Genomic DNA, 27,241 nt, shown 5'->3' on the forward strand with positions numbered 1-27,241 from the left:
GGTCACAGGGCGTCCTCCGATGCCACTGCCATGCCAACCACCTCTTTAAAGTTACATTTATGTAATTATGCCCCATTCCTTGAACCAAAAAACACTTTAAAAATGAAAATGTTGTCTTTTGATGCTATATTGTAAATACAACATGCCAGAGGTGGCAAAGTATTGCATACATTAATGCAGGGTCTACAGTGCACCTAATTTGGTCACGTATGCGACTACAAATTTTAAAATTTAGGCGTACGTGCAACTAGAAATTCCTGAAGGTTGACGATAAACTAAAAAAGAGATTTTTTTTTTCAGCTGAGTATTATATATAAAAATATATCAACTCAGATTGAAACTCATAGCTGAATCGTAACGTACTCTGGCAGCGAGGTTTATTGGTGTCCACTGCCCACTGTTAATCACAGATTAAAAACTACAAATCCCATGCGCCACCAATTTCATTGATTTATCAGTACGATCGCCATTTCCAAGATGAGGAAAATAATAAATTAATGTCATGTGATTGGAGAAGTTCCAAAAAAAAAATCACGATGAACAAAATTCAGGTATGTTGGGGTCTTAACAAGAAATGAGGAAGGAAGGTATGCCAGAAGATGAAAGTGTAGCGTGCACGGGGGAAGGCTGCAACAGGGCTGGTAGGTGACGTAATCACATACAAAGGCGCCGGCTCTTTTGTACAGCAGTATCGGCGCTATGCTTTAGTGCGAGAGGTCCCGGGTTCTATTGCCTCGCCCTGCGTGATGCGCCTGTCTGCGTAAAACAAGATCGCTACATTGGTGTCAGAAGTGGACGCAGCTACTCCTGCACACACTCATCAGACTGTAGCCTGTGAGCAAGTCCGGGGTGGACTTGAGGCTGGCAGGGGAGACTGTAGCGTACACAGGGAAGGCAGCAGCAGGGCTGGTAGGTGACAATCACATACAAAGACATAAACCCGATATAAGCTCCCTGCAAGATAGTCGGCTCTTTTGTACAGCGGTATCGGCGCTATGCTTCAGTGCGAGAGGTCCCGGTTTCATGCCTGCCCTCCTCCTGTGTGTGGATTGCCTCGCCCTGTGTGATGAGCCTGCCTGCGGGAACAAAGAACGAGAACCAAACCCAAGTTTTTTTTTTCCCCTCCACTTACGACTCCATTTCCACGTTTGTTTTATTTGAAGTGTTAGTTAAATTTCATTTTCTGTACGCTTGTTCAGCTACAAAAAGGCACAAGTAAACGTAAAGTATTATTACTTTATGAAAATGTGTCGATGGCCACCATTTACTGTGAAGAAACAGCAATGGCAAGGAATGAAAAAAGGAAAAAATAAAATGCGTTGTCAATTATGTACTATTTACTTCAATAATAAACAAAACAATGTTTAACTTGAACTGCTATTTGGCATCCTTTGTTTTGTAGTCAATTCACTTGGGTAAAGTAAGTCCTACACAACTTATTCTTTACTCCTGGGATATTTCTCTATTTTAACGTGTTACATATCGTAAGGTCTTGCTGTTAAATAGCCACAGGCACGCCCCCTGCTGCAATGCTGTCTTTGACTTCATACAGAGCAATATAATGGTTTATTACTTTTTGAAATAAGCAAATATTCCAATAAATATTTAAATTCTGAGCGAATATCCAAACATGAAAATCCTGTGTCTGTCAAAGCACTAATATATAGATGACCGTGACTGGAGTTGTGTCCCAAGCCGTAGACGAGGGTGCTAACGAAAGTCAAGGTCAACCACCACACAGTAGAGCCTGCATCGAGAGGGCTCCATCGCTATTTGAAAACTATTTATTGCTTTATTTTCTCTTTAAAAAAACACTTTAAAACCTCTGTTTACCTAGAACTTCTGTAATTTCACCAGGTAACAGTCCACTGAGGAAAATAGCCCCAAACTTAATTAGAATAGAAAAACGACACACACATAGAGAAAGCATCATTATTACTATTATTATTAGTATTATTACTATTATTATTATTATTGCTGCCAACATATTTATTTATTGGAGTATTACTTATTAAAATTTATCTGGACATGTACAGGTTCATGCACCCCCTTAAATAACCTCCCGTTGTTGGAAAAAATGGATTGAGAATTGATTAGGGGTTTGCTACGCATGTGGACTGGCAGAGCTATACTGGTGTTCTTTTCTGAAAAGAGACTAATATTGCAGATAGCCGACTGTTTGGTTCAAATTGCATGTACTGCTAACCATTGATAGAGACGTTGCGTCTACAAACTCTTGCCCAACAATGACTGCAAGCTAACGAGATAACAATGCTGTGGACTAGAAGGGAACAGGCTCTAAAGACTTCAGAGAGATCAAAAGAGATAATCCCACTGGCATCAAAGGGGGTCGCAAGGAGATAACAAAAGGCAGATGTATGGACCTTTTGTCTCCAGGAGTGTGAAGAATGCACTGAGTTCAGAGGTTGTCACACTAGACTACACACACAGACACACACACATTAACACTCACACAATAAATTAAATTACCTTGACCATTGGTTAAGTGTCAGAGAAAGGGGAGGTGGACCATCTATACAGAAGGGTATTTAATGTCATGCAAACATTGTAATGTTGAGTATTCTGTTTGTCCTGTACCTGGGACCAGACTCCCTGCATATTTCAATAAACCTGGCAACTGACTGAAGAAAAGGACTCTGTGCATTTTCTTGAATGTACTTACTCACCATCATTTTTTTGTAAGTTACTTCACCCGTCGTTTCCCTCCGCTGTCCGCCTTAACCAGCCACATCCATGCTCTGCAACTCCCGAAAACGGCAACACACATTCTCCCCTCTCATTCACTCACCCCCCCTTCCCATGCTAAGCAGCGACGTGACCCGTTCCCCTGACAATACATGTAACATACAAGACAGACAAAAAACTGAACAGACAAGTCCTGCAACAAAGCAATTGTCAGGGTTGTTCCAATATATTTTTTAATTTGAAAGTAAAAACATATGAAAGCATGACGACATTTATGTACAAAAATCTTTACGACTATACAACTGAACAAGAACTGTTGAGCATTTATTTTGTTTCATACAATACTAAATTGCAGTGTTTATATCTGATAGTTTCTAGCCTATATTTACAGTATTTGCATTGTTTTGTACTGTTGTATTTAATGTACTATGCCCTGTATTTCACTATATTATGTATTACGCATTGTTCCTCACTATCTTGTAAACCGTTTGTGATGATGGTCCACTATGAAAGGCGCTACATAAAACAAATACTGATTGACTGAGAGAAAAAAATAAGATAGATAAATAAATGTCTATGTATTGATTTATGTATTCATTTATTTTAATATTTACTAATGCATTTATTTATGGGTTGGTATCAGCAATGGTATCGCCCTGAAGTACTGTATGTGTAGAAATAGTTCATAATCAAAAGAATAAATAAAAAAACAAACACTGTAAATAAAACTACAAAGAAAAGTACTGCTTTAAGCAAGGTCTTGCAGCCTCCGCTAGCCTGCGAGGCACGCTGCACAAGGACATTGTTCTGTTCCCTCGGTATACATTCATGGGGTTGCCCAGATCCCCCTGAGCTCAGACAAATAACGTCCCAGGGACTATTTTTACCAGTATGGAAAATCGAGCGGCTGCCTTCAGGTAGTTTTTACTGCCGTCTGCTACTTTATCAGGCACCAGCATATACTTTCTTCTTTTTCCTGGTCCGTAGACTTTCGCTCTCTGTGTTTACTCCAGTTCTCAAGGAACAGGACAGCGTCATTTTTATGGGGTCGATCACTCCCCACCCCCACATCTGATTTATATTCTACTTGATATGTACTGTCTCTATGCAGCTAAAACTTTAAAAGGTCACAAGACCTCAATATGGCAACCACAAATAGTTTCCGAGATATGAGGATTTGACACAGTGGCAAGGGCCCAAACTAGCACAAAGGCTTAATTTTGTTTTCTACAATATCACAAATCAATCTTGACCTAGGTGATAACAAAATACATTTGTCTGCTTAGTATGAAACCAATATCCCAAACAGCTGGATCTTTAACATCTGGAAACTAAAAAGTCACATGGCCCAATGTGGCTGCTATAGATTTTGCCTGAGGCGTTTCAACAGCACTTGTAGGTCCAGCATTGTAGAGCTGTTTAATATTACCAAATATTTGAAATGTCTGTAACCAATCGGAACACCCTTCATGGAAAAAAGACTGCACTGTTTACTACTTCTGGGCTCGAAATGAACGCTGGCCATGCGGCAACTGCCGCGGGTGCCCTCCTCGATTGCCGCAATGCCCCTCAAAAAGAATGTCTACTCACAGCCATTACGGCCACAGTACCCTTTCAGCTACAGCAACTACAGACGCCCGTACTGGGAAGAGTTTGGATCCAAACAATAACATGATTGCATGATTTGTGTGGTAAAATTGCATCAGCGGGGGGAAAAAAAAAACAAACACACACACCACCTTTTCAAGCCCTTGGATTTCAACCATGCACAACAATGCCAGAAAAGAGTTGAGGGGAAGAAAAGAAAAAAAAAAAGAAAAAGGCCTTGCACAATCTGCACAAAATGTTACCAAACTTTTCAGGTCAGTAGTTTGCAAATGTTTACAACACTTAAAAGTGGTTTTATTTCAGGTTTAAAAAAAATCTATATAAATTGACTGTTTCAATTGCTGTTATTCCCTTATTCCAATTTCACAACAAAACCTAAACAGTAGAAACTACTTTTCTACATTGTATTAGTGTTTATTATCATTGTTTGTCCATCTTATGATAGACACGGTTTCATTTTTTCAGTTTATCCAAATGTAACACGGCGCCTCTGCATTTTGGATGTTAAATGCGGGAACGACATTTTGGAGTTTAGTTTGTCAAAACGAGTAGAATATAAACTATTGTAAGATTATTTGTGTTATTGTTTAGGCCCAATACATATTTCAAAGTTAGGTTAACATTTATAGTTATAAAATTAATAATGTAAAATATTTTAAATTGATAAAACATCAGTATTATAATTTATAAAATAACACATTAAAGTACTTACTTTTAAAAGGCTAATAAGTCAATTGGTTAAACTTTCCTTAGCATTAAGCTTGTTTTGCAGTAGTGTATGGGTGTTTGCCTTCTAATTGTTTGTATAAAGTTCTTCAATAAGCTTTGTTGACAAACCAGGAAGTGAGTTGAGAATTTGAAAAACAATGTGTACAGCCTGTGAGTTGCAGTAATAAAAAACAAGATTGTAATCTTTCTGCATCCAGCTCAATGATTTCTAGAATATTTCTCTCTTCACCACATGTGAACCCCAACATTGCACTATTAAAACTGAACAAAAACGGTCCCATGGGTTAGTGATAAAAGACAATGTCTGGCGCAGGGAAGTATGTCCTTGCAGGCTCCAAGATAGGCTGCTGGCTGACCAAAAAAAAAAAAAAAAAAAAAAAAAACATTTTCTGAATAAATAAATACTGGTAGTTATTATTCAATCAACTGTTTTGTGGCCTATACTCAGCTTTATACATCATAACAAAATTACACTATATCATACACTTTGGCCTTGACTTAAGCTTAGTGGCCTTGGTGCCCTCTACAAATGTAGAATACCAAAAGCCATTTATTTTGGCCTTGCCCTTTTTGTTGCCAATTTAGAGCCCTTCTACTTTACTGTAAACACTGTTTCAGTACATTTTGCACCACCACAGCAACATTCTAAAAGTTTTAAATGTAAGCATTTACACAAGCCCTTCTCATTCTAAATCATCTCAGATTTGTACAGATAAAATAACTACTGCTGATAAACTGATAGGTACACTTTAGTTTGTTAATGTACTCAATACTTCATAAAGAAATGTGTTAACACCCCCTCGGTTAGCTCCTGTTACAGTTAAGGAATAACATGCTTTATATATATATTTATATATCTCACACACACACACACAGTATGCATACAAATTGTGTTATTTAACGACCACCAAACTGAACAGCCTAAAAAGTTTTGTTATCCCGTGAATAGGCAATTCTCATTTTAAAAAAATGTTGTATGATTCCTTAGTTCTCTTTACGCATTAGCTTTGGCTTGTGTTTCAAAATATGGGCATTTGTTGATGTTACATCAGCATCGAGTGCATACCTAAACAGCGGTAGTTTTCAGCGTTGAGTCAACATAAACGTCACTAAAAGGTCAACATTTCGGGGGATTTAGGCACCCTTTGTTGAAAGATGCAGTGGCTGCTGCAAAATCGAAACAGAACATTACAAAACCATCAATATCTGTTTAATGAAACATTTATCGAGCATTTACGTTACTTTTTCTGCCAGTTTGCACTGTTTTATAAATGTAATTGTTTTTGTTTGTTTGTTTAACATTTACAGTTTTGAAACGTATCTGCAGTCTCGTTATCCACTTCCACAGTCCATTCGTAATTTGTGTAGCACTGACAGCCGTGGGTGCATTTATACTGAATGCAACTTCAACCACATTCTATTAATACAAGGGCTCAAATTCGTATACTATCCAAGGCAGCTAATAAATTGCGATAAAATTAGCAACTATTCAATGGAAGCATTTGAGTTTTTTTTTTTTTTTAAACGCAGTTAAAACTGAACATTTCCAAAGAACTGTGGAAATAAAACTTTAAAACACTGACTGCTACTTCATCTTAAGGTCTTGAATCAACAATATTAATAGTTGTTACACAAATATGTTCCATTCAAGCTGCTTTCGTTTAAAAACAAACAAAAAACACATGTATTTTTAAGCAATTATGAGAACCCTTTTACAGGACTTAAAAAAAAAAAAATGTGTGAGGGGGGAGAGACGGGGAGAGACAGGCCTACTCTCACACAGTCAAATATGGTCATCACGAATTACGACTGTATACGGTATTACAAAAGTGACAAAAAAAAGTCATATATCAATTTAATCTGGAAGGTAAAAATATATTCCTGGGCAATTCGATTTCATAAACTATTTTAAAAATCAACAACGTTAAAAAAAAAACGAATCTGGAAAGTGTTGTTGAAAGAACCAGGCCCTACACCTAACAGTCACTTGATTGGATTGGATTGGATTTTAATCAAACACAGCAACACAACTGATACAGTTAAAAGACAACCAGACCAGAGAAATTAGACGACCCCTGAGGCTTATAAATATAGGAAATGTCCCTAACACCAAATACCAGCGGAGGCGCCTGTAATAATTTTGATCTTTGCCTCTGTACTAGCAGCGCCTATTATGATATATACTGTTCTGACACTGGACAGCTTAGGAGATTCCGGAACACGCAACTAACCCACAAAACTATGCACCAGACACCCGACCCAGCTGTAACAATATGCAATGCACGCAATTTGAATCCAAAGGAGAACAGCTTGGATGGAAGTAACAAAAATCCTTGGCCCACTCCAGCACGGTTTGATAAGGGAAACATAATAAAACAATGCATCTGGCCTCAAACCAACAGCAGTGCTTATCTCTCGGTAACTGTACATGCATAATTAACAACGGTCAGTCTGTCTTATATCGCAAGGGTAAGCGCACGAATGGTAAATCTGTTGATTATGACCCACCACTATGACTTCGAAGACTTTGCTTCAGAATGTGAATCGTAATCTTAGCACGCCCTGTTTTGTACTGCTACAGTAGGCCGTTTTGCTGCAGCACTACTCTTGCAGTAGAGAGGGTAGCGACCGAGCAATGTGTATGCCAGGGGATCTGATCACAGAGCACAACCAGCAGCAAATAAACATACTGTACTCACCAGAATCCTCTTAAAGAGAGCGTTCTCCTTTGGCGGCAGCGTGACTGTCGGCATTGTTCGGGATGAAATATTTCCTCGCTCTCAGCACATGTGAAGGAGAATTATGTTAATCTCTCTTCTCTCTCCTCCCTTTCTCCGATTCTCGTCTCTCTTCTCGGGCTCTCTATCACCCTCTCTCTCCTCTCTCACGTGGTGATTGAAAGCCCCCTTCAGCCAAAATGGCCGCTTCACTTCTCCTCCGGGTCAAGCTCCGCTCTGCGCCTGCGTACCGACCCTCTTCGCCGTTTCGGAGAACAGGTGGAACTGCGGGAGGGCCATAGTGGTCCTCCAAGCCGCCAGGGATCGCTAAAGGCAACATTCCATAAAATAAGGTTACATTATTAAAATAGTTTGCTGAGTGCAGAATATATGCAACAATATAAATACACACTTTCCAAAAGATTGTTAATAGACAATGTATTTATTTATTTATGTATTTGCAGATTATAAAAATTACTATTTTCTCTCATGAAAAAAAAACATGTTTGTACCAGCTGTTCAATGTAAATGCATTTTGTATATCCCCTTGTATTGAGTCATGTAGTATGAAATATGCATTGCAGATACTAACATAGAGCACATTTTGTAGTGACTATACAAATAATAAAACATTACTAGTAAATGCATTATACTGCAATGTATTTGTGGACACATTCATTCTTTATAAATACAGCTCGTACTCTCCAAAAGAGAAATTACGTGTCTCACAAGGTGTGGCAATGCAACAAAAACAAACAAAAAACTCCTTTAGGGAATTTGCCTTTTTTAGTACTAAAATGAATCACATGAAAAGAAAAACTGAGCCAGTTATTCCTCTATCTGCAAGAGGCTAATTGGGGACCTCAAAAGAGAGGGGATGGAGGACATTAACATCAGTAGAAAGGGATGGATGGCTGAGGTAAGTGGGCTGGGTTGGAATGCCAGCATTACTGTTGAGCCTTCTTGAGATGTTGTGGTCTAGTCGATGAAACACCAAAGATGGGAGGTGGCCACCTGATGACCCCACCAGCCCATTCCAGATGGTTGCTAAGGTTAGAGAGTCTGCACTTTGGTTGATCCCTGGAGCCATACTGGGTGGAGGAAAAGTGCTGAAGGCTCATATATTACAGCTAAGATACATCTTGCTTGGTCCCAGCCACTACCACTTTGTTTTGTCTTGGGGAAAGACAAGTCCAATATTAGCATGAAGTAAATAACAGCTAATCTCATCTAGCAAAAATCAATACATGAACATCATCATCATAGCATCTTCAGCTTGTGAGAGATGGCAATGAATACGAGAAAAAAAAAAAAAAAACTATTTACAGATACAGTTAGGTACAAACTTAGCTCCTTTTGTGTAGTGAATTCATGAAACAGAAGTTGTCTGTTGCATCCATCAAAACAAGTTGAATAGATAATACTATTTTGAAACAATTGTTTGATGAGCTTCCATATGTAAGCCCAAGACACACAGATGCTATGCTAATCAAGTCAGAAAGTTACCATATATGGTAATACATGGTTCCAGTGCACATACTAGATTATAGTTTTAAACCTCCTATGCTTTCTACCTTGACAGAATTTACTATAGTGTGCTTTCATTTAGCATTGTGCAGTATTTTGTGAAGAAATCCTACAGTACAGGAAATTGCACAGAAAAGATGGGTATTGTGTTATTTCCTTTTACTGTAAGATACTAGTTTTACTAAATTAACAAAATATTTAAAATTCAACCACTAGGCCCTTCTGTCAAAAATGTTGTCTTGTACAGAGTCATTTTTCTTGTTTAGTAAGTGGAAAATATTATTCATTTACCATTGTTAAATATAGAGTTCCACACAGTTAATACTTTTTTTTTTTTTGATAATTCTGTTTTTTTTTACTTTGTTTTACCTTGCTTGCATTATACTACACTAAAATCAGCTATCTAACCAATAACCTATTTCTATACTGAAATGTGTGGATCACTCATCTGTTTTTGTTCAAAATCTAGCAGACCCTGTAGGCAAGGAATTGAAGCACTAAATATCTATCTATCTATCTATCTATCTATATCTATATCTATATATATATATATATATATATATATATATATATATATATATATTTATAATTAATTGTTAAGCGCTCGCAAATTATTTATAGAATATAAACATAAAAACAACGAAAAATTCTACAATTTAGCATTTCATAATCGATTTCAGATATCAGCAATTCTACTTCTGATATAAAACAATACTGAGAATTGTTGATATCACTAATATAATAATGTATATCAGAAATTGCGTAGTACGTGTTAAAACGGCTTGCCATTTGAACACGGACCACAATCAACACAAGACGACTTCCCTGTAGAATCAGTTGATCTGTGATCACTACTTCTGCCTACATTTATTCTATCAATCGAGCGTCGATTGTTTCTCTGTGGGGCCAGCGTTGGTGAAATTTATGATCACAGAGATCATGACTTTAAATCGGTTGTTATTCCGCTCAGCGTTGGTCAGCAAGAGTAAGTACGGAATAATTCTATATTTCCTTTTTACATCGTCTAGTACTTGTACTGATTAATGCCTGCCAGACTTTTCTTTATCTGCTGCGGGTTATTTGTTACGGGCCCAGATCTGACCTTACTGTATCGCCAATATCATTCAGGTTGAGGTATGCTTGTGTGATACAGAAAGACCAAATTATTTGAAATGTCCTTATTTATGACGCTTTAATGTATTCATGGGCTCGACACACCCTTAGACTTTTTAGAACAATAATTAGGCGCATAGATACAATTATACCGGTTCAAAAAGGTGAGGTTGTTACACAAGACAGGTTATATATATTTTTTAAGCATTGTCAGTAACCTCTGTTGGCCGCAGCTGTCTTGAAAAATGCAACTTCTGAAAAACTATAAAATTTCAACTGCGGATACCAGTTTAAAGATGACAGTATACGCTTAATAGAAAATACTAAGTTGATGCAAGTCCAGGTTCATGTCTACAGCTCTATCGTTGAAATCTTGCCAAGTCACGAAAGACTACAGTGACAAATGTAAGTTATATATTTGAGAATAAGTTTGTTACAAGATTGCATGTATGTTTAAAAGTATTTGTAAAAAAAAGGTCTAAACTGTACATTTTAAGAAAATGCAAATAAATGTGTCTTTTCAGCACTGACACGTTCTGCCTTCACTGCAAGAAAGCCGGACAACACAACCCCCAACTGGCTTCGAGTGGGGCTGGCATTAGGAAGCACTGCAGCTCTCTGGGCTCTGGTATGCTTTTGTTTATAGCACCTGTTTCACACACTGGATGGGTGAATTAATATAATTACCAGTGTACTCTCCCCTAGTCTAGTTTAGTAAATCCAGACAAATTAGCATTTTGAGGTTTGTAACACCAAGGGCAGGAAGGGGTTAAGCAGCTGTAATAAGGTGGAGGGTGTTGTGAGGTTTGGAATGGAATTCACGTTTCAAGTTGTTTTTTAATTATTGGTATTTATTTTGTACACCAGGGATTTTAGAAGCATTGCACAATATAGTAATCAAGAGTGGAAGATAATGAAATAAGAAAAACATGGCTTTCACTATTTCTGTCTTTCCATTTGCCATGTTTTAATCCCATATTATAGAGTTTCTTTTTTTTCTTTTTGAAGCAGACATTTTACTAGTGGAATAGCTGGTGTTAGTACCTGTCAGAAAACTTTAGTAATGAAGTAATATTATTTAATGTGTACAGCAACCTCATCTTTTATGGTATATTGGTAGTGGTTTATACTTTTAAATTAATGTAGGATACCCAAATATTGAAAATGTACAATTTGTTTGGCCAATTTTTGACACCCTCTTGAAAAATGTAAAAGTATCTCAACCTAATTTTAACATTAGTGAATGGGGTCGTTTATAATATAACTCTGTTTGTAATTTGATTTTTTTTTTTTTTTTTTTAACAAATTGCTTGTGCATTTTGAACTTCTTAAATTTCTCTAGCTGTTCAAGCAACACAGTGATGATGTTCAAGAATACAAAACACGAAATGGACTGCAGTAATGACCCCAGGTTCAATAGTAAGTAAGATTCACCTCCTAGCCTAGCACACATTAAAATACTTTTTATACTTGGTTTCATAGACCCTGATTAACACGATGTAAGGTAATGTAAACACCAGGCTGCTTTATTTCTTCCCTGTGGTCTGGAGAGATCAAGACAAAGGTAACATTTGCATAGCATTGCAATTTGAAAAGTGCAGATGAAACAAAAATGTGTGTCCTGTAATCCTGAGGACCCACATATTACTTACTGCTGAATGAAAGTAACCCTTTGGGATTATTCAAACTACATTAGAATTCATTGTGTTTTTTACAGATTATTTTCCAAGATGCTTTCAAGAAGCAGAACTGGTCAACCACTGCGTTGTTTCTGATGAAGATTTGCATAATGTATTTCATGTTTCATTCCTGCCCTTGAGTCAGTCAGGATGTAATCAATAAAGTATTTGTATTAAATGTTATATTGTATTTGGAACAATCTGTCCTCACTTCACAATCTTGTTTATAGCCTGAGCTAAATCTTTACTAGTTTCAGCAGGGGGTGCTTGTGAATTTTTTAAATAAATAAATCATGTACAAATTATACAAAAAGACCAACAGATATATCTATATATAATCTTTCTCATGGTTTTCTTTACTTGGGGATGAAAGGGGTTCATCATGTTTACTTCATAAATTCAGTATTCGCAAAGCCTCATGAGTTATTTAAAGCAAGTTTTTATTTTCAATTGGTATCTAAATATCAAATACGATATTGTTAATATAAAACTGTTGTAAACAGTGGAACAGTTTAATGGATAGGAAACTTTGTTTTATAGATTTAAAAAAAAAAACTCACCAATTTGAATATTATTATTTTTTTGTTTGTTTTGCTTAAGATGTGAACTAAGGATAAACTGTTTACCATACTTCTGACATTAATGGAGAAATCTGATGGTTGAGAGACTTGTTTTCTGACATCTCGGTCATAAGGTGAAGCAGCAGGTTAGCTAATTATAGGAAAGAGGACGTTAAATAGATTTTAAACTAAGGCTTGCAGACCGAGCTCAAAATGAAAGTATTGTACACGTTTGCTGTACAAGTGTTTCTTTGATAACGCCATATGTGATGCCTACAAAGCAAATGGAAGTGCATGACAGGCAAGATGTATATCTGAAGAGCTGCTTATTCAATTTTAATTAAACTAATTCATATTGTTTAGCTCAAGTTATTATGCTAAGAGTATAAGATTTCAAGGGTTTTGCCTGAAGGTGATAGATAGTAAACAACACGTCACACAATGGTGCAAAGTGGACAGTCTTTATTATTTACTTCTACTATAACAATATTATATTAAACCATAAGCATACATAAAGAAAAGATAATACGCTTTCCTATATAGGACAGTCAGGCAGCCTGGAGGTGATCTACTGGTCTCTGTATTGGAAACTGAATTGCCTGCAAGTCTGGAGCTTACTGCCTTTTGTTACCACCCTGAAGAGACTGATATCCTCTGTTCCTACTCACATAGTGTGAGGCAAGGAAACTAACAGACTATAACAAGTTGTGAAAAAACAAACCCCGCAGGTGCAGGATATGTGAATCCCATAAATTCTTGATGCACATAAACATTGATAAGATGATATTGTGGGCATGTATGGGTGTATCTATATGGCAAACTTTCCCTTTTTAGCTGTATCAATTCTTACTAACTGCATTACATTTATGTACAGATTAAAAATACAACTGGATGAATCGGTACATTGCTTTTTTTGTAATTACATAGTGAAATGTGCAGTAATAAACAACCTGAAACTATTTCATTAATAAAAACAATTGAAATGACTTTAAAGCATTCTTTTAAAAACTAAGCTAGTTCATATGCAATGCTGTTAAGAACCTGTGTACCGATATATATGTGTGTGTGTATGTATGTGTTTCCTCCAGTGAGAAATCCCATCGAAGGAGAAATTAAGCCAGCAATGTTAATAACCTTCAGCTCAGTCAGATTACTGTTTAACCACGCGTTTGAATCACCTGTTCCCTGTAGCTATGACGTTTACGCTGGACTTTGAGTTTGCGCAATCGATTCTCTATAGCTCTTTTGCTGACAGGCAGCAAGGCATTCTCCGCTAAGCCAGTGCACAGACTGTGTACTTCACTACTGTTTTGCAAGCGAATTGTTCATTTCTACCATAATGTATATCTGCAGGGGTGCTTGGCGAAAATTTGCTCCGCTGGCACGGAGTTGCACCACAAGGTTTGCCAAAAATGGTAAGTTTGTTTCCTATTTCCAGCAGTGTTGGTTTTAAAAATGTAAATATTATTATTATTTTTTTTTTTTAAACCACACATTTTACTAAATTTGACTAACATAACACTAGTATAAACTCATTTAAATTGGAATGCAAGTAACACGCATTAAATCATGCATAGTTTTTTTTTTTTTTTCTCTCCCAGTAAAGATAGTTCTAAAATATCATAACTAATACAAACAAGTGACTGGGTTGTTGATAGTCCTAAAGCAACCGTTGTTATACAATGCGTTAAGGGGGTGTAGATTATGTAAAATATGTTTTAATCTTAAACAAATAAAAACGAATTATTATTATTATTATTATTATTATTATTAGTATTATTAATATTATTAATAATTTATTTTTTATGTCGTACAAATTTGACCAAGTTTTATAAAATAAGAACTGGATTAAACAAATCAGCTCTAATAGGATTGATAGCGTGCCACTATGTCATCTGAACTCCAGGGTTTGTAAAACCAGATGCATACAATTTAGTATTTCGTATTTTGTCTTCAGCCTGATAAGTGTATGTGTTTAAGCTTCAAAAGAACCATACCAGTGTATAAATATTTTGTCGTGGCAGTGTATAGATATTTTGTTTAAAAAACAAAATGACCGTACGTTTAGGTAGGTTATAGGTTAAAAGGAGTACTGTAGGCACAGCTTACAAAACTTTGTTTTCTAATTATCAAAGGTTATTATTAGCAGTGGCATTAGCCAGACAAACCCAAGCCAATGTATTAAATACCCCTAGACTTAATTATTAAAACAAATCAAATAATAAACAACAACCACTAAATGATCACAGAAAATAAGGGTTTTGTGTTGCAAAGGATCACATCTGCCTCTTGTAATAGGGCATTACTTAATAGTAATAATAATAATAATATTATTATTAATTATTATTATTATTATTATTATTATTATTCTTAGCATATATTAATTATTATTTCTTAGCGCCCTTATCCAGAGGCGACTTATAATTGTTATAAAATATCACATTATCACAGCAGGAGTGTCATATTACGCAAATAAGAGCAAAAATAGAGAGTACAGTAAATAATTACAATTAAGAGCAAGTTCGACCAAAAACAGTTATCTTGTAGTAAAAATATCTGCTTACACGGGTAAAGTCCATTAAGAGGACGTTGTAAGTACAATAAATGAATGAGAATGATTTCAAATAAGAGCAATCACAAAAAACGTGAATAGGGATACCTATAACAGTAAAATCAAGTACAAGACACAGAAAGTAGTTCTAATTAAGAGCAGTGGTAGAATACGCAGAGTATGGAGCAGTTCAGTGCAAGTACAAGCTGATGCAAGTGTACAATTGGGTGCTTGTTTGAATTGCTTTTCCAAAAACACCTGTTTCTCAATCATAATAAAACCCAGATAGCTGCTGTTCAGTTTGGTAAAATTATTAATACTATAATAATAATAATTACAATGATAACATACTTATTTGTGTGTATTAAAGATATTGCAGTTTAATGGTAAAGTTAATTCTATTAACCATGTCTGAGGTTTAAAAGTAGATGTTTATTTTAGGATTTAAGTCTGAAAAAGGTGCCTTGAGAAATCTTGGCCTAAAATATCAGAAAGCCCTACAGAGGTTTGCTCAGGCTTCTTGTTTTATTGTCCTTTTGTGTCGAGACAGTGTAGCTTGCTTTCAGATATCCTCAAAGGTGACTTTCACCACCTGATATAGTAAACATTCACATTTTGATCACAATTGACATGAACAAGTCCATGAACTACACAGTTTTGAAAGGGATTACATGTGTGCACACCCAGGATTCCAGATAAGTCTGTCCCTTTTCTCCGTGCAGCAGCAGCCCCTGTGCGGCAGATGTCCTCTGGTGCTGCTCCAGGCTCAGCAGGGGATAATCTGATGTACATCGTCCTCTGTGGTGGGTCGTTTGCTGGCGCAGGGTATTATGTAAGCATGATATACTTTAAAATATGCATGTCCATTTGTTATGGTATGATGAAGGCCATTGTATTGTTGTTGTTTTCCTGCATATCTGCATCTTATCTTTTATCTTCATATTTAAATATAGCGTTCTCTTTTGCTTCGAGAACAAATGTTTTGAGGTATTAGCTGTACATTTGGTACACATCTGTTTTGTATAACTTTCTTGGTTTTGTGACCTTGTGGTCCCTGGATCTTTGAGACCAAAAGCTATTTATTGGCTTGAATTTTACACGCTTGTAATCCTGAGATTTTCATTTTCTACAATGAATGTCGGTCATGGTGACCAACTTTTTTTAGTAATGACATCTGATTGGCTTGAAATGTGTCAAAATTACATTTATAGGGTGCAGTGGGTTAATTGTACTCTAAAAAGCACTCCCTAACTAACACTTGTGTTTTTACAAAGGTCTACAAGACTCTAACTACTGACTTGGCCAGGTACCGGGACAGAGTCACAGAGATCAACAGCAGACCAAAGTCAGAATGGACACCAAAGCCATGGTCATCAAACAGTAAGTCCAGCATCATTCACCTTTAATACTACTCATCCATGCAGAGCTCAATATCAGAGCGCCCAGTGCTGTGTAGTGGTCTGGTCAAACACACAAATAACATATTCCTGCAATATTAATTTCAGATTAATCATGATTTTTTGTGACGTTTCACATGTTCATGTATTGCCTGTGGAAATGTATTATAGAACTGTTTTACAGAAATGAAACAAGTCAGTAGTAAAGTACAAAACTGTATCCTGCTGAAGGAGAGGCAGAGCTCAGCCTGAGGGGCTTGGTTCACGTGTTTGAAGGTTTTGCTGGGATTGTATTTGAAACTGTGTGAAATTATACTAGAAAACTGCCTGCTCCTTGCTGGATGAGTTACAATAGAAATTGAAAATGACTGTCTTTGCTTGTTTAAGAAGCACCAAGTGACAGAGAAAGCTCCAATGAGGAAGGAATGCAACAATAATAAAAAAAAAAAAAAAAAAAAAACATTTTGAAACCTAGTTAGGTGTGATAAATTGGCTTGCACAGTAGAATTGCTAAATGAGATTATCCTGTCAATTTCTGTCTTTGAACTAGTGGTCTGGAATGGCAGAGATCAAATAATCTCTCTGGCGCAGGCTTTCAAGATTCCTAGGGATCACTCCCAGAACTAACTGCAGCCTATGTACAACAGACACAAAGGTGAAAGCCATATGGAACTACAGCAAAAAGCAACTGCTCTTTGTTTTACCTATACGAAGATATTTAGAAAACAAGAAGTCAGACTGGAGACATTAATGGACATTAAGCATTACTTGACAAATGTTATTGAGGATATCAGAAACAAATCATTCCTGTTTCCTCTAATTACAAATCTACATCTATGGCCAAAAGTTTTGCATTACCTTGAATTTTAGGAAAAACGGAACATAATTCAATATGTTAACGTAACATTATTCAGCAGGTTGCATTCGACTTCAAGAAGCAAATGAGTTAATTCTGTTTTGGATTTATCTCCAATCACCTTGATTCTCCTCTCTGCCAGCTGGAGAGCGTTACGTGTGAGGTGATTTTGCCATGTCAATTATAAACCTGGAGATCACAATCCTGTATGTTTATTGGCCAATAACCATATAGGATTTGAGAGGCAAGTGAACAAACCTGCTGTGCTACATGACCCTACTGTTAAATGCACATACAGTATACAGTATTATACAATGAATTAACTATCGGGTGAGATTGATCGCACTTGTAATTACTGTTTCATTCCGTGCACAAAAATTACCGTTTAATTTTTTCATACTTACCAATTATTTTCCTCGTTCTTTTTTTCTTACAGAGGAAGATGGTAAGTACCCACAGTATTTGATTGTTTTGTTATTATTGAGCACCACTGATCAATATATTGCATGCGGTTTAACTTCACTTAAGACATTCAGTTTAAAGGTAGTCCCTTTGAAATGCAAGTGGTAAATTTATGCAACGAATTGTCCTTACTTAAAATGTGTGCTTACTGCTTCTCTGCTAATTTAAAATGGGGCTTTATAGAGTTTGATGCACCTGCACAACTAAGCATTTAGATATTCATAACCCTATTCTGATTAACAGTGGTAGGTCATTCATTCGCTAGAAACCTTATAATGCTTTATGAACACCCTTCGTTTCTTTCCACAATACTAGTTGACTTGATTTTTAAGTTTAAAACTAAAAGGTCGAGTGATAAATGTAATTAATCTGTTTAAAAACGAATCTGTCATTTAAAGTGATATTCTAAATGAATGCTTTGTAAAAAAGGTAAAGTTGGTATGTTTTGCTACACATTAGCTGCATATGTTTGCTCATTATTCTGATGGATGTAGGTGTTCCTTGCCTGTCTGACAGTATGTGTCGATGTACCGTGTTACTGCAGACACAACACGAAACTCGCAGTAAAAAACAGAGCCTAATCTGGGAAATTCAGCAAACCAGAACACAACATCAGTATCTTTAAAGTTAGCTTAAAATAAAAACAAATTATATTACTATCCCGACCAGTCCGTGAGTTTATTAATTTAAATAGCGTTTGCTAATACTTTTAGAATGTGGAGAAATGGTCATGAAACGACTCAGCAAACACGACCACCTTTATCAGAATGGGGTTCGATCCTGTAGACTAACAGAACCTGTACTGACAACAAGAGCACTGTTTGTTTTTTCCTTCTGTCTGTCTCCTTGCCTGTGTCACTGGATACCATACACCAGTCCAAACTGACAAGTTAACTCATTAAAAGAGGGTCAGCGCTCTAGTGTAAATCCTTATGGACTGCTAATAATGCATATCCCTAAAGAATAACCATACCCACTTCTTGTATTAGGAAAGCTAGGAGGGTTTCTTGTCAACAAATGTCTTCGTTTTCAAACGGCAATAGTGAGCATGTTGAGTTAAAATTCATGTAAGATACCCCGTTTTTGTTGCTTATAGTGTGAAATAACTCTGTTGGTTTTATTGTATCTACAATGTCGTGAAAAAGTATTTGCCCCCTGTCTGATGTTCTGCATTTTTGCATATTTCTGATACCGAATGTTATCAGATCTTCAACCAATATCTAATTTTAGATAAAAGGGACCCTGAGTGAACAAATGACACAAAATGTTTATACTTATTTATTTATTAAAGAAAGTTATGCAACACCCAATGCCCCCGTGTGAAAAAGTAATCACCCCTTAGACTCAATAACTGGTTACGCTACCTTTAGCAGCAATAACTGCAACCAAATGCTTCCTGTAGTTATTGATAAGTCTCTTACAGCGCCGTGGAGGAATTTTGTCCCACACCTGCATGCAGAACTGCTTCAATTCAGTGACATTTATGGGTTTTTGAGCATAAACTGCCCGTTTCAGATCCTCCCACAACATCTCAATGGGGTTTAGGTCTGGAATTTGACTATGCCATTCCAAAACTTAAAATTTCTTGTTCTTGCTACCATTCTGATGTAGACTTGCTTGTTTGTTTCGGATCATTGTCTTGCTGCATGACCCAGCTCCGCTTCAGCATCAGCTCACGGACGGATGGCCTGACGTTCGCCTGTAGAATTCTCTGATACAGAGCAGAATTCATGGTTCCTTCAATAATGGCAAGTCGTCCAGGTCCTGATGCAGCAAAGCATCCCCAAATCATGACACTGTCACCACCATGCTTGACTGTTGGTATGAGGTTCTTACTGTGGAATGCAGTGTTTGGTTTTCGCCAGACATAAAGGAGCCCATGTTGGCCAAAAAGTTCCACTTTTGACTCGTCTGTCCATAGAACATTGTTCCAGAACTCTTGAGGATCATCCAGGTGCTTTTTGGCAAACTTGAGACGAGCATTCATGTTCTTCTTAGTGAGCAGTGGTTTCCGCCTTGCTGCTCTGCCATGAATCCCATTTTTGACCAGTGTCTTTCTGATGGTGGAGTCATGAACACTAACATTATCCGAGGTGAGTGAGCCACTCCTGGGAAGATTCACTACTGTCCCAAACTTTCTCCATTTGGACAATATGGCTCTGACTGTGGTTTGGTGGAGCCCCAGTGCCTTAGAAATGGCTTTGTAACCCTTTCCAGACTGATAGGCATCAACAACTTTTTTTCCAGAGGTCTTCAGGAATTTCTTTTAATCATGGCATGATGTGCCTCTAGAACCTGTGTGCTGACAACTTTACTCTGATGGTAAGGGCCAAAGTTAGTTAGATTTATATTGGGCAGGGCTGGCCCAAATTAGGTCTGATTGTTAACCAAAGTATTCAAACATCTGACCCTAATGATCCCTTTAATTGGGTTGAGTTAACTAGGGGGGGCAATAACATTTTCAGACCTGAAGATTGCATGTTTGATTACCTTGCACACCAAACAAATGAAAGAAGCACCAAACTTTGGTGTCATTTTTTTTCTCTCAGATTCCCTCTATATACTACTACAACCCACAAAAAAATCTGACCAAATTCAATGTGAAAAATATGCAAAAATGCAGAAAATCAGACAGGGGGCAAATACTTTTTCACAGGACACTGTGTGTATATATATATATATATATATATATATATATATATATATATATATATATAGAATAGAATACTAATTCTCATTCAAGCTAGGGTTATTTTCTGAATAATATTTTCTTGTTTTTACAGTTGGCATCAAGTCACCTCATCATTAAAGAAAATGTACATTTATTTATTTATTTATGTATTTATTTGTCATGCTTAAGGTTATCTGTTACTGGAAAACAAAACATTGTCTTAACATGCCAATGTTGGCCCTTGTCCTTATGTGAACCTTGTTTAGTTATCTAAAATCAGTACAATAAACCGCACAGACTGCAACTGTGTTTCTTGATGCGTTATTAGACTTGAAGGTTTGGCGCTCCTGATAGCTCAGAACTGATGGAAACTGATCTCTTTCTGCTTCTTGATGTTTGTGTGCCATGTCTGGCCTATTTTTTTTCCTTCTGGTTTCCTTTTCTGGATTTCCAAATGTATCCCAACTGCACGCTATATTAGTTTGCTGTGCACTTCTGAATTATTATTATTATTTTTAACATTTCCTTTGCATGCTTTTGATTTAATGGCAGATGTTGCTTACTGTCTAGCACAGACTCTACTCAAGTAATGTTTATAACAGTAAGTAAATCAGTATTTCTATCACCTTAGTTAAGAATTGCTGCTGCAACCACTCTGCACTGATGTGATCTCACAACTAAGCTTTTCTGCCATTCGTGCACTTTGCAGCAGCTTTTTAAACAACAGTGCAGTTGATTGAATGCTTTCATTCAATTTCTTGTTAATTCTAAACAGTTAAAATAGCTGTATTCTGTTTACTTTAGTAAGTCTTAGTTTAAATATTCATAAATGGGGGGGGGGGGGGACCGGATTTTTGCACTTTCAAATTCTAGGTTTTATATATATTTTTTTAAAAAGTGATTGTCTCTTAAAAACAAAATGCAATGAGGTAGCAATAGTGAGAACAAAAATTAAAAGATATATTATATATATATATATATTATATATATATATTATTATATATATATATATATATATATATATATATATATATATATATATATATATGTCTAATGATTAAAAATTTATATTTTAAACAAGACACAGAATCATAGCAGGGGAGGTTGGATGATTACTATCTCCTTTTTTAAATTTCTGATTTGTAACTCTGTTGTTATATTCAATGCAATGCTAGAGTCTGAGGACTCTGGAGAGGCAGAGGCTGCTGAAGAGGCTACAGTAGCAGAGGCCCTGGAGGAGGCACTAGCTGAGGCCTCGGCTGAGTCCCCAAGCCCTGCAGAGTCCACAGAGGCTGGGTTAGCTGACACACCTACAGCTGAGGAAGAAATCTCACTGGTGGAAGAAACTCAGGGACCTGCTCCCGTAGAGGCTGCCCCAGCCCAAGGTTAATTCAAATCAAGTCTCTTTATAAAACAATTGACCAAACAAAACTGGGCAACATTTTACAGTGAGTGCCATGAATTCACACGCAATTCCCTATGATTTCCTATTTTCAGTTCATGATAAATTCTACATGTCTCCCTTTCCCAGAGGCATTATACAGGTAATATGTTATTCTGGCTCTGAGAGGGTGATATTAACCGATTGGTTCAATAATTATTTATTGTAAAGTGTTGCCAAAACCAGTATTAAAACCAGCCTCCCTGAATACTACTTTTCCTAAACCCTACTGCTTTTGCATATTTGTAAACTGTTTACATTTCCCTGTATTTTATCTGTATATTCATGCTAGATAACTGTTTTAATATGTTTCACCTTGTAACCCAGTTAATGGTAGACAAAGTTCTGCTTATCTGCTAGAGATTACTTTAAAGTTACAAAGTCTAACAATTTGATCTTGCTTTGAATGCATACCCTAAAGTATAGGACAGACAGACAAACATTTTTGATATGTTTAACAGTTAATCATTTTAAAGAAGTTCATTTTGATGTAATGCTAATTTATCAATAATTCTTAGTGTTCAGAATTCTTATACTACAGGTATTCCCACACGCATAATGCAAGTATCATTGTCACAATATTAAGTGTACATGTCACAAGACAAATTAACTTTCTATAATATTACAGTACAATAGTCCTTCACAAGACAGTCATGTTATACAGTATATGTATATACCTTTGTGTTCACATGTTTAAATTAAGTTTAAAAATAAAAATCTGATGAATTTTTAAAGAAAAAGCATTTTTAATCTGCAAGAAAGATTATATGTTAAATGCCAACCCAAAATTGCATTATAATACAGTCAATAAAAATAACTTCATGGACAATTATTTATTAAATACGATTTGATTGTGGTATTTGGCAGGTAGGTAAGTCTTTTATGAGTTCTACGTGTAGTAATTGTTTTTAAGAGAATGCACCTTTTTAAGCATTCCATATAAACTAAATGATTAAATAATTTGATTCCGTTGGACTTAAAACCTTCCATTTGGTACTGTAACTGGTGCAATTCTGTTTTTAAATGCACAGGTTTTGAAGAAAAAAGTTTGTTTTAATAGTAAATTGAAGTTTTTAAATGTTATAGAACAGTTATCTAGAAAAGTAACTACAAGTTGTCACATAACAAACTGTTTTCAGCTTCTATTTACTATGACTGTAACAATGCTAAAAAACAAAGTTTTCATTTAAAAATTTTTAAAAATAAATGTTTCCAGCAAATGAATGTTTAGTGTAATTAACAATTTCATGGGTGTGTTTCAAAGCTATGGGTACGATAATGACGGCAAACCTGTACCCCGAATGTTTTAAGGAGTGCTAACCAATGCTAGTCCATTTTATTACAGTATTATCATTATTAACATTATTGCTGGTCCCCATGTTCAGGATATGCAAGTATTCTAGGTCATCTTGGTGTATAGTAAATACACAGTAGAAAATCATGAAATTTGTGTGAATTTCAACTACAACACATTGCATTGTCAGGAACCAGGAAGTAGACACATCTTTTCTTCTATAGAGTTGTATTTTTCTCACCAAAGCCTAAATCAAAGGTTTGCAACCAAACTTTTACCATCTGCACACATATTGCATAATAATACAAAGCAAATGAAATATCTACTTGCTGAAGTGGTTTTTATTTTAGCCAATGAGGAGTTCAGTTGAAGCAGGCAGCAAAAGGCAAAATGCATGCTTTTACTGTTCAGTTTACTAGAGTTTGTTAAATCCCCACCCCCCCCACCCCCCATTCCCTTTATGCCTGTTGCTATGGAAGTTGGGAACCTACTTATTGAGCATGTGTTTTCAAGCACTGGTGTGTTGTAATGATGTTTATTGTGTAAGCAACATTTAAAAACTTCACTAACACATTGACTGTTAACTGTCATCTCATTAAACACTGCAATGCATGCCTCCATTATTATTGAATAATTGGATCCAGTAACCATTTAGAATGAGAGTGGTGCTTTGGTACCATAATTACACTTGTATTAAGGAGCTAAAAATAAAAATGCAGTGTCCCACAACTATAAATTTTACGCAACGATTAAATACAAAGTAATTTCACTGGCATCTGTTTAGTGCCACAGCTTCCACAGCCTTATAAGTTCCCAGGTGACCAGGCCTTGAAAGCAAGGGAGTTTTTGCTCACAGCATTGCTGGTCCAGAATCATGAGGTTCAGACCAACAGCATATAAGTACAGCGGAAGCGACAGCGAGTGGGAGAAGTACAGGCGTGGAAAAGTACAGAGCAGTTTCGAAGCAGTTTGAAAACAGGTTGACGGCTGCAGAAGAAACTAAACTTAAAAAAAAAAAAAAACCTCAACATGGTCTTCAAGCCAGTAATCTGTGACACCTGCTTGATGTGGGAAATCCGAGAAAACCCAGCGGAGCTAAACCAAGTGTGCGTAAAGTGCAGCGCGATCCAGGATTTGCATAAACTAGTAAGTATGCTAGAAATGGAGCTGGAAGAAGTGAGACAGCAACAGGATCTTGAGGAACTGGCACACCCACAATTCATGGAAGTCTGCATCACCCCTAACAGACTGAAAGCCACCAGGGAGATAGAAGGTCAGAACAGCTGGGTTCAGGTAGGCAGAAGCAGGAAAAAAAAGAAACTTCGTCAAACACAACCACCAGAAATCAAAACAACCAACAGATTTGAGTCACTTCAGAATTTTGATGAGCAGAACCAACAACAAGAGAATGAAAGGAACAACATCCAGGACCCTATTGACAGTGGTGACCAGACAGCAAAAAGAAGGGAGGTTATGATTGTTGGGGACTCCATATTGAGAAACACAGCAAGTTCAATTCGCAGTTTGGACCCCTTTACTACAACAGTGTGCTGCCTTCCGGGAGCCTCGGTCAAGCACATCACTGAAAACGTGGACAAGCTCCTAGAACGAACAGGAGACGACCCGGTAGTAGTCGTCCACATCGGTACAAACAACATTGGAAGAGACAGACCAAAATCCCTGCAAAACAAATTCAGAGAGCTAGGAAGGAAATTAAAAGAGAAAACCAAAACTGTGGTATTTTCTGGTATACTACCCGCACCTTGCAAAGGACCATATGGACAGCTGGAAATAATTAATCAAAACGCATGGCTGAAGACGTGGTGCACACGGGAAGGCTTCACCTATCTTGATCATTGGACCACATTCTACAACGAGGACTATCTGTATAGACGGGATGGACTGCATTTAAATAACAAGGGAACTAGTCTACTCGGAGAAAAGATCCTCGAGCAGGTTCAGAAGCATTTAAACTAGAAAGGAAGGGGGGAGAAATCAACAAAAAAAAACAGAAGGGAGACCGCATCAAAACAAGAACAACAACTCAGTTAAGACAACCATTAAATGTATTTATCTAAATGCTAGAAGTATCAGAAACAAAATTCTAGAACTTGAAGCTACTGCACTAACAGGTAACTATGATGTGATAGGTGTTACTGAAACTTGGTTGTCTGAGAGTGATGGGGACGAATATAATATTTGTGGGTATACACTGTATAGGAAAGACAGGCAGGACAGAAGAGGAGGAGGGGTAGCGCTATACATAAGAAACAGTCTTGAAGCCCAGGTGTTAAACCTGGACAAAGAAAATAAAACCGAATCAATATGGGTCAGAATAACAGACAAAAATTCAAAAGGCATAATAATAGGAGCATGCTATAGACCGCCAGATTCAGACGGTGAGCACAATAATCTGTTATACAATGACATTAGAAATGTGTGTAGCAAAGGAGAAGCCATACTAATGGGGGATTTCAACTTCCCCCAAATAAAATGGGAAAACCCGGTGGGTAGCGCGAAGGATGAAATAGAAATGGTGGAAATGACAAATGACTGCTTCCTAACACAATTTGTCAAGGCACCGACTAGAGGGGAGGCATGCCTTGATTTAGTCTTTTCAAATAACGAAGATAGAATAACTAAAACAGAGGTCAGAGAACCACTGGCAAACTCAGACCACAACATGGTCTCATTTGAAGTGTTTTTTAAATCCCCAAAAGAAATGACTAAAGCTAAGGTTTACAATTTTAGAAAAGCAAACTATGAAGGTATGAAACAGAGACTAACAGAAGTAGATTGGAGTAAAATAGAGAAAACACCCACAGAAGAAGGATGGTTGTTCTTCAAAAATGTAGTACTAGAGGCACAAAACAATTATATCCCTAAAGTAGACAAATCTAAATGTAAAACTAAATTGCCAAAATGGTTTAATAGATCAATTAAAAAAAATATTCAGTGAAAAAAGGCACTTTACAGAGCATTTAAAAAGGACCAAAAAGAAAGTACGCAGAAAGAGTACACAGAACTGCAAACGCAAGTCAAAAAGGAAGTTAGAAAGGCCAAGAGAGAAATAGAAATGAACATTGCTAAGGGAGCTAAAACCAATTCCAAAATGTTTTTCCAATATTACAACAGCAAGAGAACATTCAAAGAGGAGATTAAATGTTTAAGAGATACAAATGGCAAAATCGTAGATGAAGAAAAAAAAATAGCAAATATGTTAAATGATTACTTTTCACAAGTTTTTACAAAGGAAGATACTGACAACATGCCCCACATGTCATCCAGTTCCTGTCCAGTTTTAAATAACTTTAGCATAACTGAGGCAGAAGTGTTAAAGGGACTAGGAGCTCTTAAAATAAACAAATCCCCTGGGCCGGATGAGATCCTCCCAGTAGTACTCAAAGAAATGAAAGAAGTAATTTACAAACCGCTAACCAAGATCATGCAGCAGTCTCTTGACACAGGGGTGGTACCGACAGACTGGAAAATTGCAAACGTAATACCGATCCACAAAAAGGGAAACAAAACTGAACCAGGTAACTACAGACCAGTAAGCCTGACTTCTATTATATGCAAACTTATGGAAACTATAATAAGATCCAAAATGGAAAATTACCTATATGGTAACAGGGTACTGGGAGACAGTCAACATGGTTTTAGGAAAGGGAGATCGTGCCTAACTAACTTGCTTGATTTTTTTGAGGATGCAACATCCATAATGGATAATTGCAAAGCATATGACATGGTTTATTTAGATTTCCAGAAAGCTTTTGACAAAGTCCCGCACAAAAGATTAATTCTCAAACTGAACGCAGTTGGGATTCAAGGAAACACATGTACATGGATTAGGGAGTGGTTAACATGTAGAAAACAGAAAGTACTGATTAGAGGAAAAACCTCAGAATGGAGTGTGGTAACCAGCGGTGT

General features: G+C 36.6%; 3 protein-coding genes across 4 annotated transcripts in view; 2 read left to right on the forward strand and 1 right to left on the reverse strand.

Annotated features, from left to right (window-relative positions):
* LOC121330557 (N-alpha-acetyltransferase 15, NatA auxiliary subunit) overlaps positions 1 to 7,963 on the reverse strand; it is a 53,721-nt gene extending 45,758 nt beyond the window's left edge. The window contains exons 1-2 of one of the 2 annotated variants that reach the window (XM_041277168.1): positions 7,743 to 7,963; positions 6,110 to 6,210 (exon numbers count right to left, since the gene is read on the reverse strand). Coding sequence is in view for 1 of the 2 variants with exons in the window: in XM_041277159.1 (XP_041133093.1) it covers positions 7,743 to 7,796 (54 nt within the window). In the remaining variant the exon portion in view is untranslated. The remainder of the gene's footprint in view (positions 1 to 6,109; positions 6,211 to 7,742) is intronic. The other variant, XM_041277159.1, reaches the window with a different exon arrangement.
* Positions 7,964 to 10,138: 2,175 nt separating this feature from the next.
* ndufc1 (NADH:ubiquinone oxidoreductase subunit C1) lies at positions 10,139 to 12,262 on the forward strand. The gene is made up of 4 exons (XM_041277192.1): positions 10,139 to 10,272; positions 10,925 to 11,028; positions 11,743 to 11,819; positions 12,118 to 12,262. The coding sequence occupies exons 1-3, from the start codon at positions 10,212 to 10,214 to the stop codon at positions 11,800 to 11,802; spliced, it is 225 nt and encodes a 74-aa protein (XP_041133126.1). The 5' UTR covers positions 10,139 to 10,211; the 3' UTR covers positions 11,803 to 11,819; positions 12,118 to 12,262.
* A 90-nt stretch (positions 12,263 to 12,352) lies between these two features.
* Positions 12,353 to 23,925, forward strand: mgarpa (mitochondria localized glutamic acid rich protein a). Its single transcript, XM_041277180.1, has 5 exons — positions 12,353 to 14,054; positions 15,913 to 16,022; positions 16,465 to 16,570; positions 17,880 to 17,888; positions 21,752 to 23,925. Exons 1-5 carry the CDS (start codon positions 13,979 to 13,981, stop codon positions 21,964 to 21,966), a joined length of 516 nt encoding a protein of 171 aa, XP_041133114.1. The 5' UTR covers positions 12,353 to 13,978; the 3' UTR covers positions 21,967 to 23,925.
* Positions 23,926 to 27,241: the final 3,316 nt, after the last annotated feature.

The sequence above is a fragment of the Polyodon spathula genome, chromosome 2 (assembly GCF_017654505.1).
Source record: "Polyodon spathula isolate WHYD16114869_AA chromosome 2, ASM1765450v1, whole genome shotgun sequence".
Lineage (NCBI taxonomy): Eukaryota > Metazoa > Chordata > Actinopteri > Acipenseriformes > Polyodontidae > Polyodon > Polyodon spathula.

What these genes read in the sequence shown, in the direction of transcription:
- ndufc1 (XM_041277192.1), top strand. Translation starts at nt 10,212, where the DNA reads ATGATCACAGAGATCATGACTTTAAATCGGTTGTTATTCCGCTCAGCG. An exon ending in CTCAGCGTTGGTCAGCAAGA is followed by an intron (nt 10,273 to 10,924) that starts GTAAGTACGGAA and finishes GTGTCTTTTCAG; the next exon opens with CACTGACACGTTCTGCCTTC. An exon ending in CTGCAGCTCTCTGGGCTCTG is followed by an intron (nt 11,029 to 11,742) that starts GTATGCTTTTGT and finishes AAATTTCTCTAG; the next exon opens with CTGTTCAAGCAACACAGTGA.
- mgarpa (XM_041277180.1), top strand. Translation starts at nt 13,979, where the DNA reads ATGTATATCTGCAGGGGTGCTTGGCGAAAATTTGCTCCGCTGGCACGG. An exon ending in CACAAGGTTTGCCAAAAATG is followed by an intron (nt 14,055 to 15,912) that starts GTAAGTTTGTTT and finishes TTCTCCGTGCAG; the next exon opens with CAGCAGCCCCTGTGCGGCAG. An exon ending in TTGCTGGCGCAGGGTATTAT is followed by an intron (nt 16,023 to 16,464) that starts GTAAGCATGATA and finishes GTTTTTACAAAG; the next exon opens with GTCTACAAGACTCTAACTAC.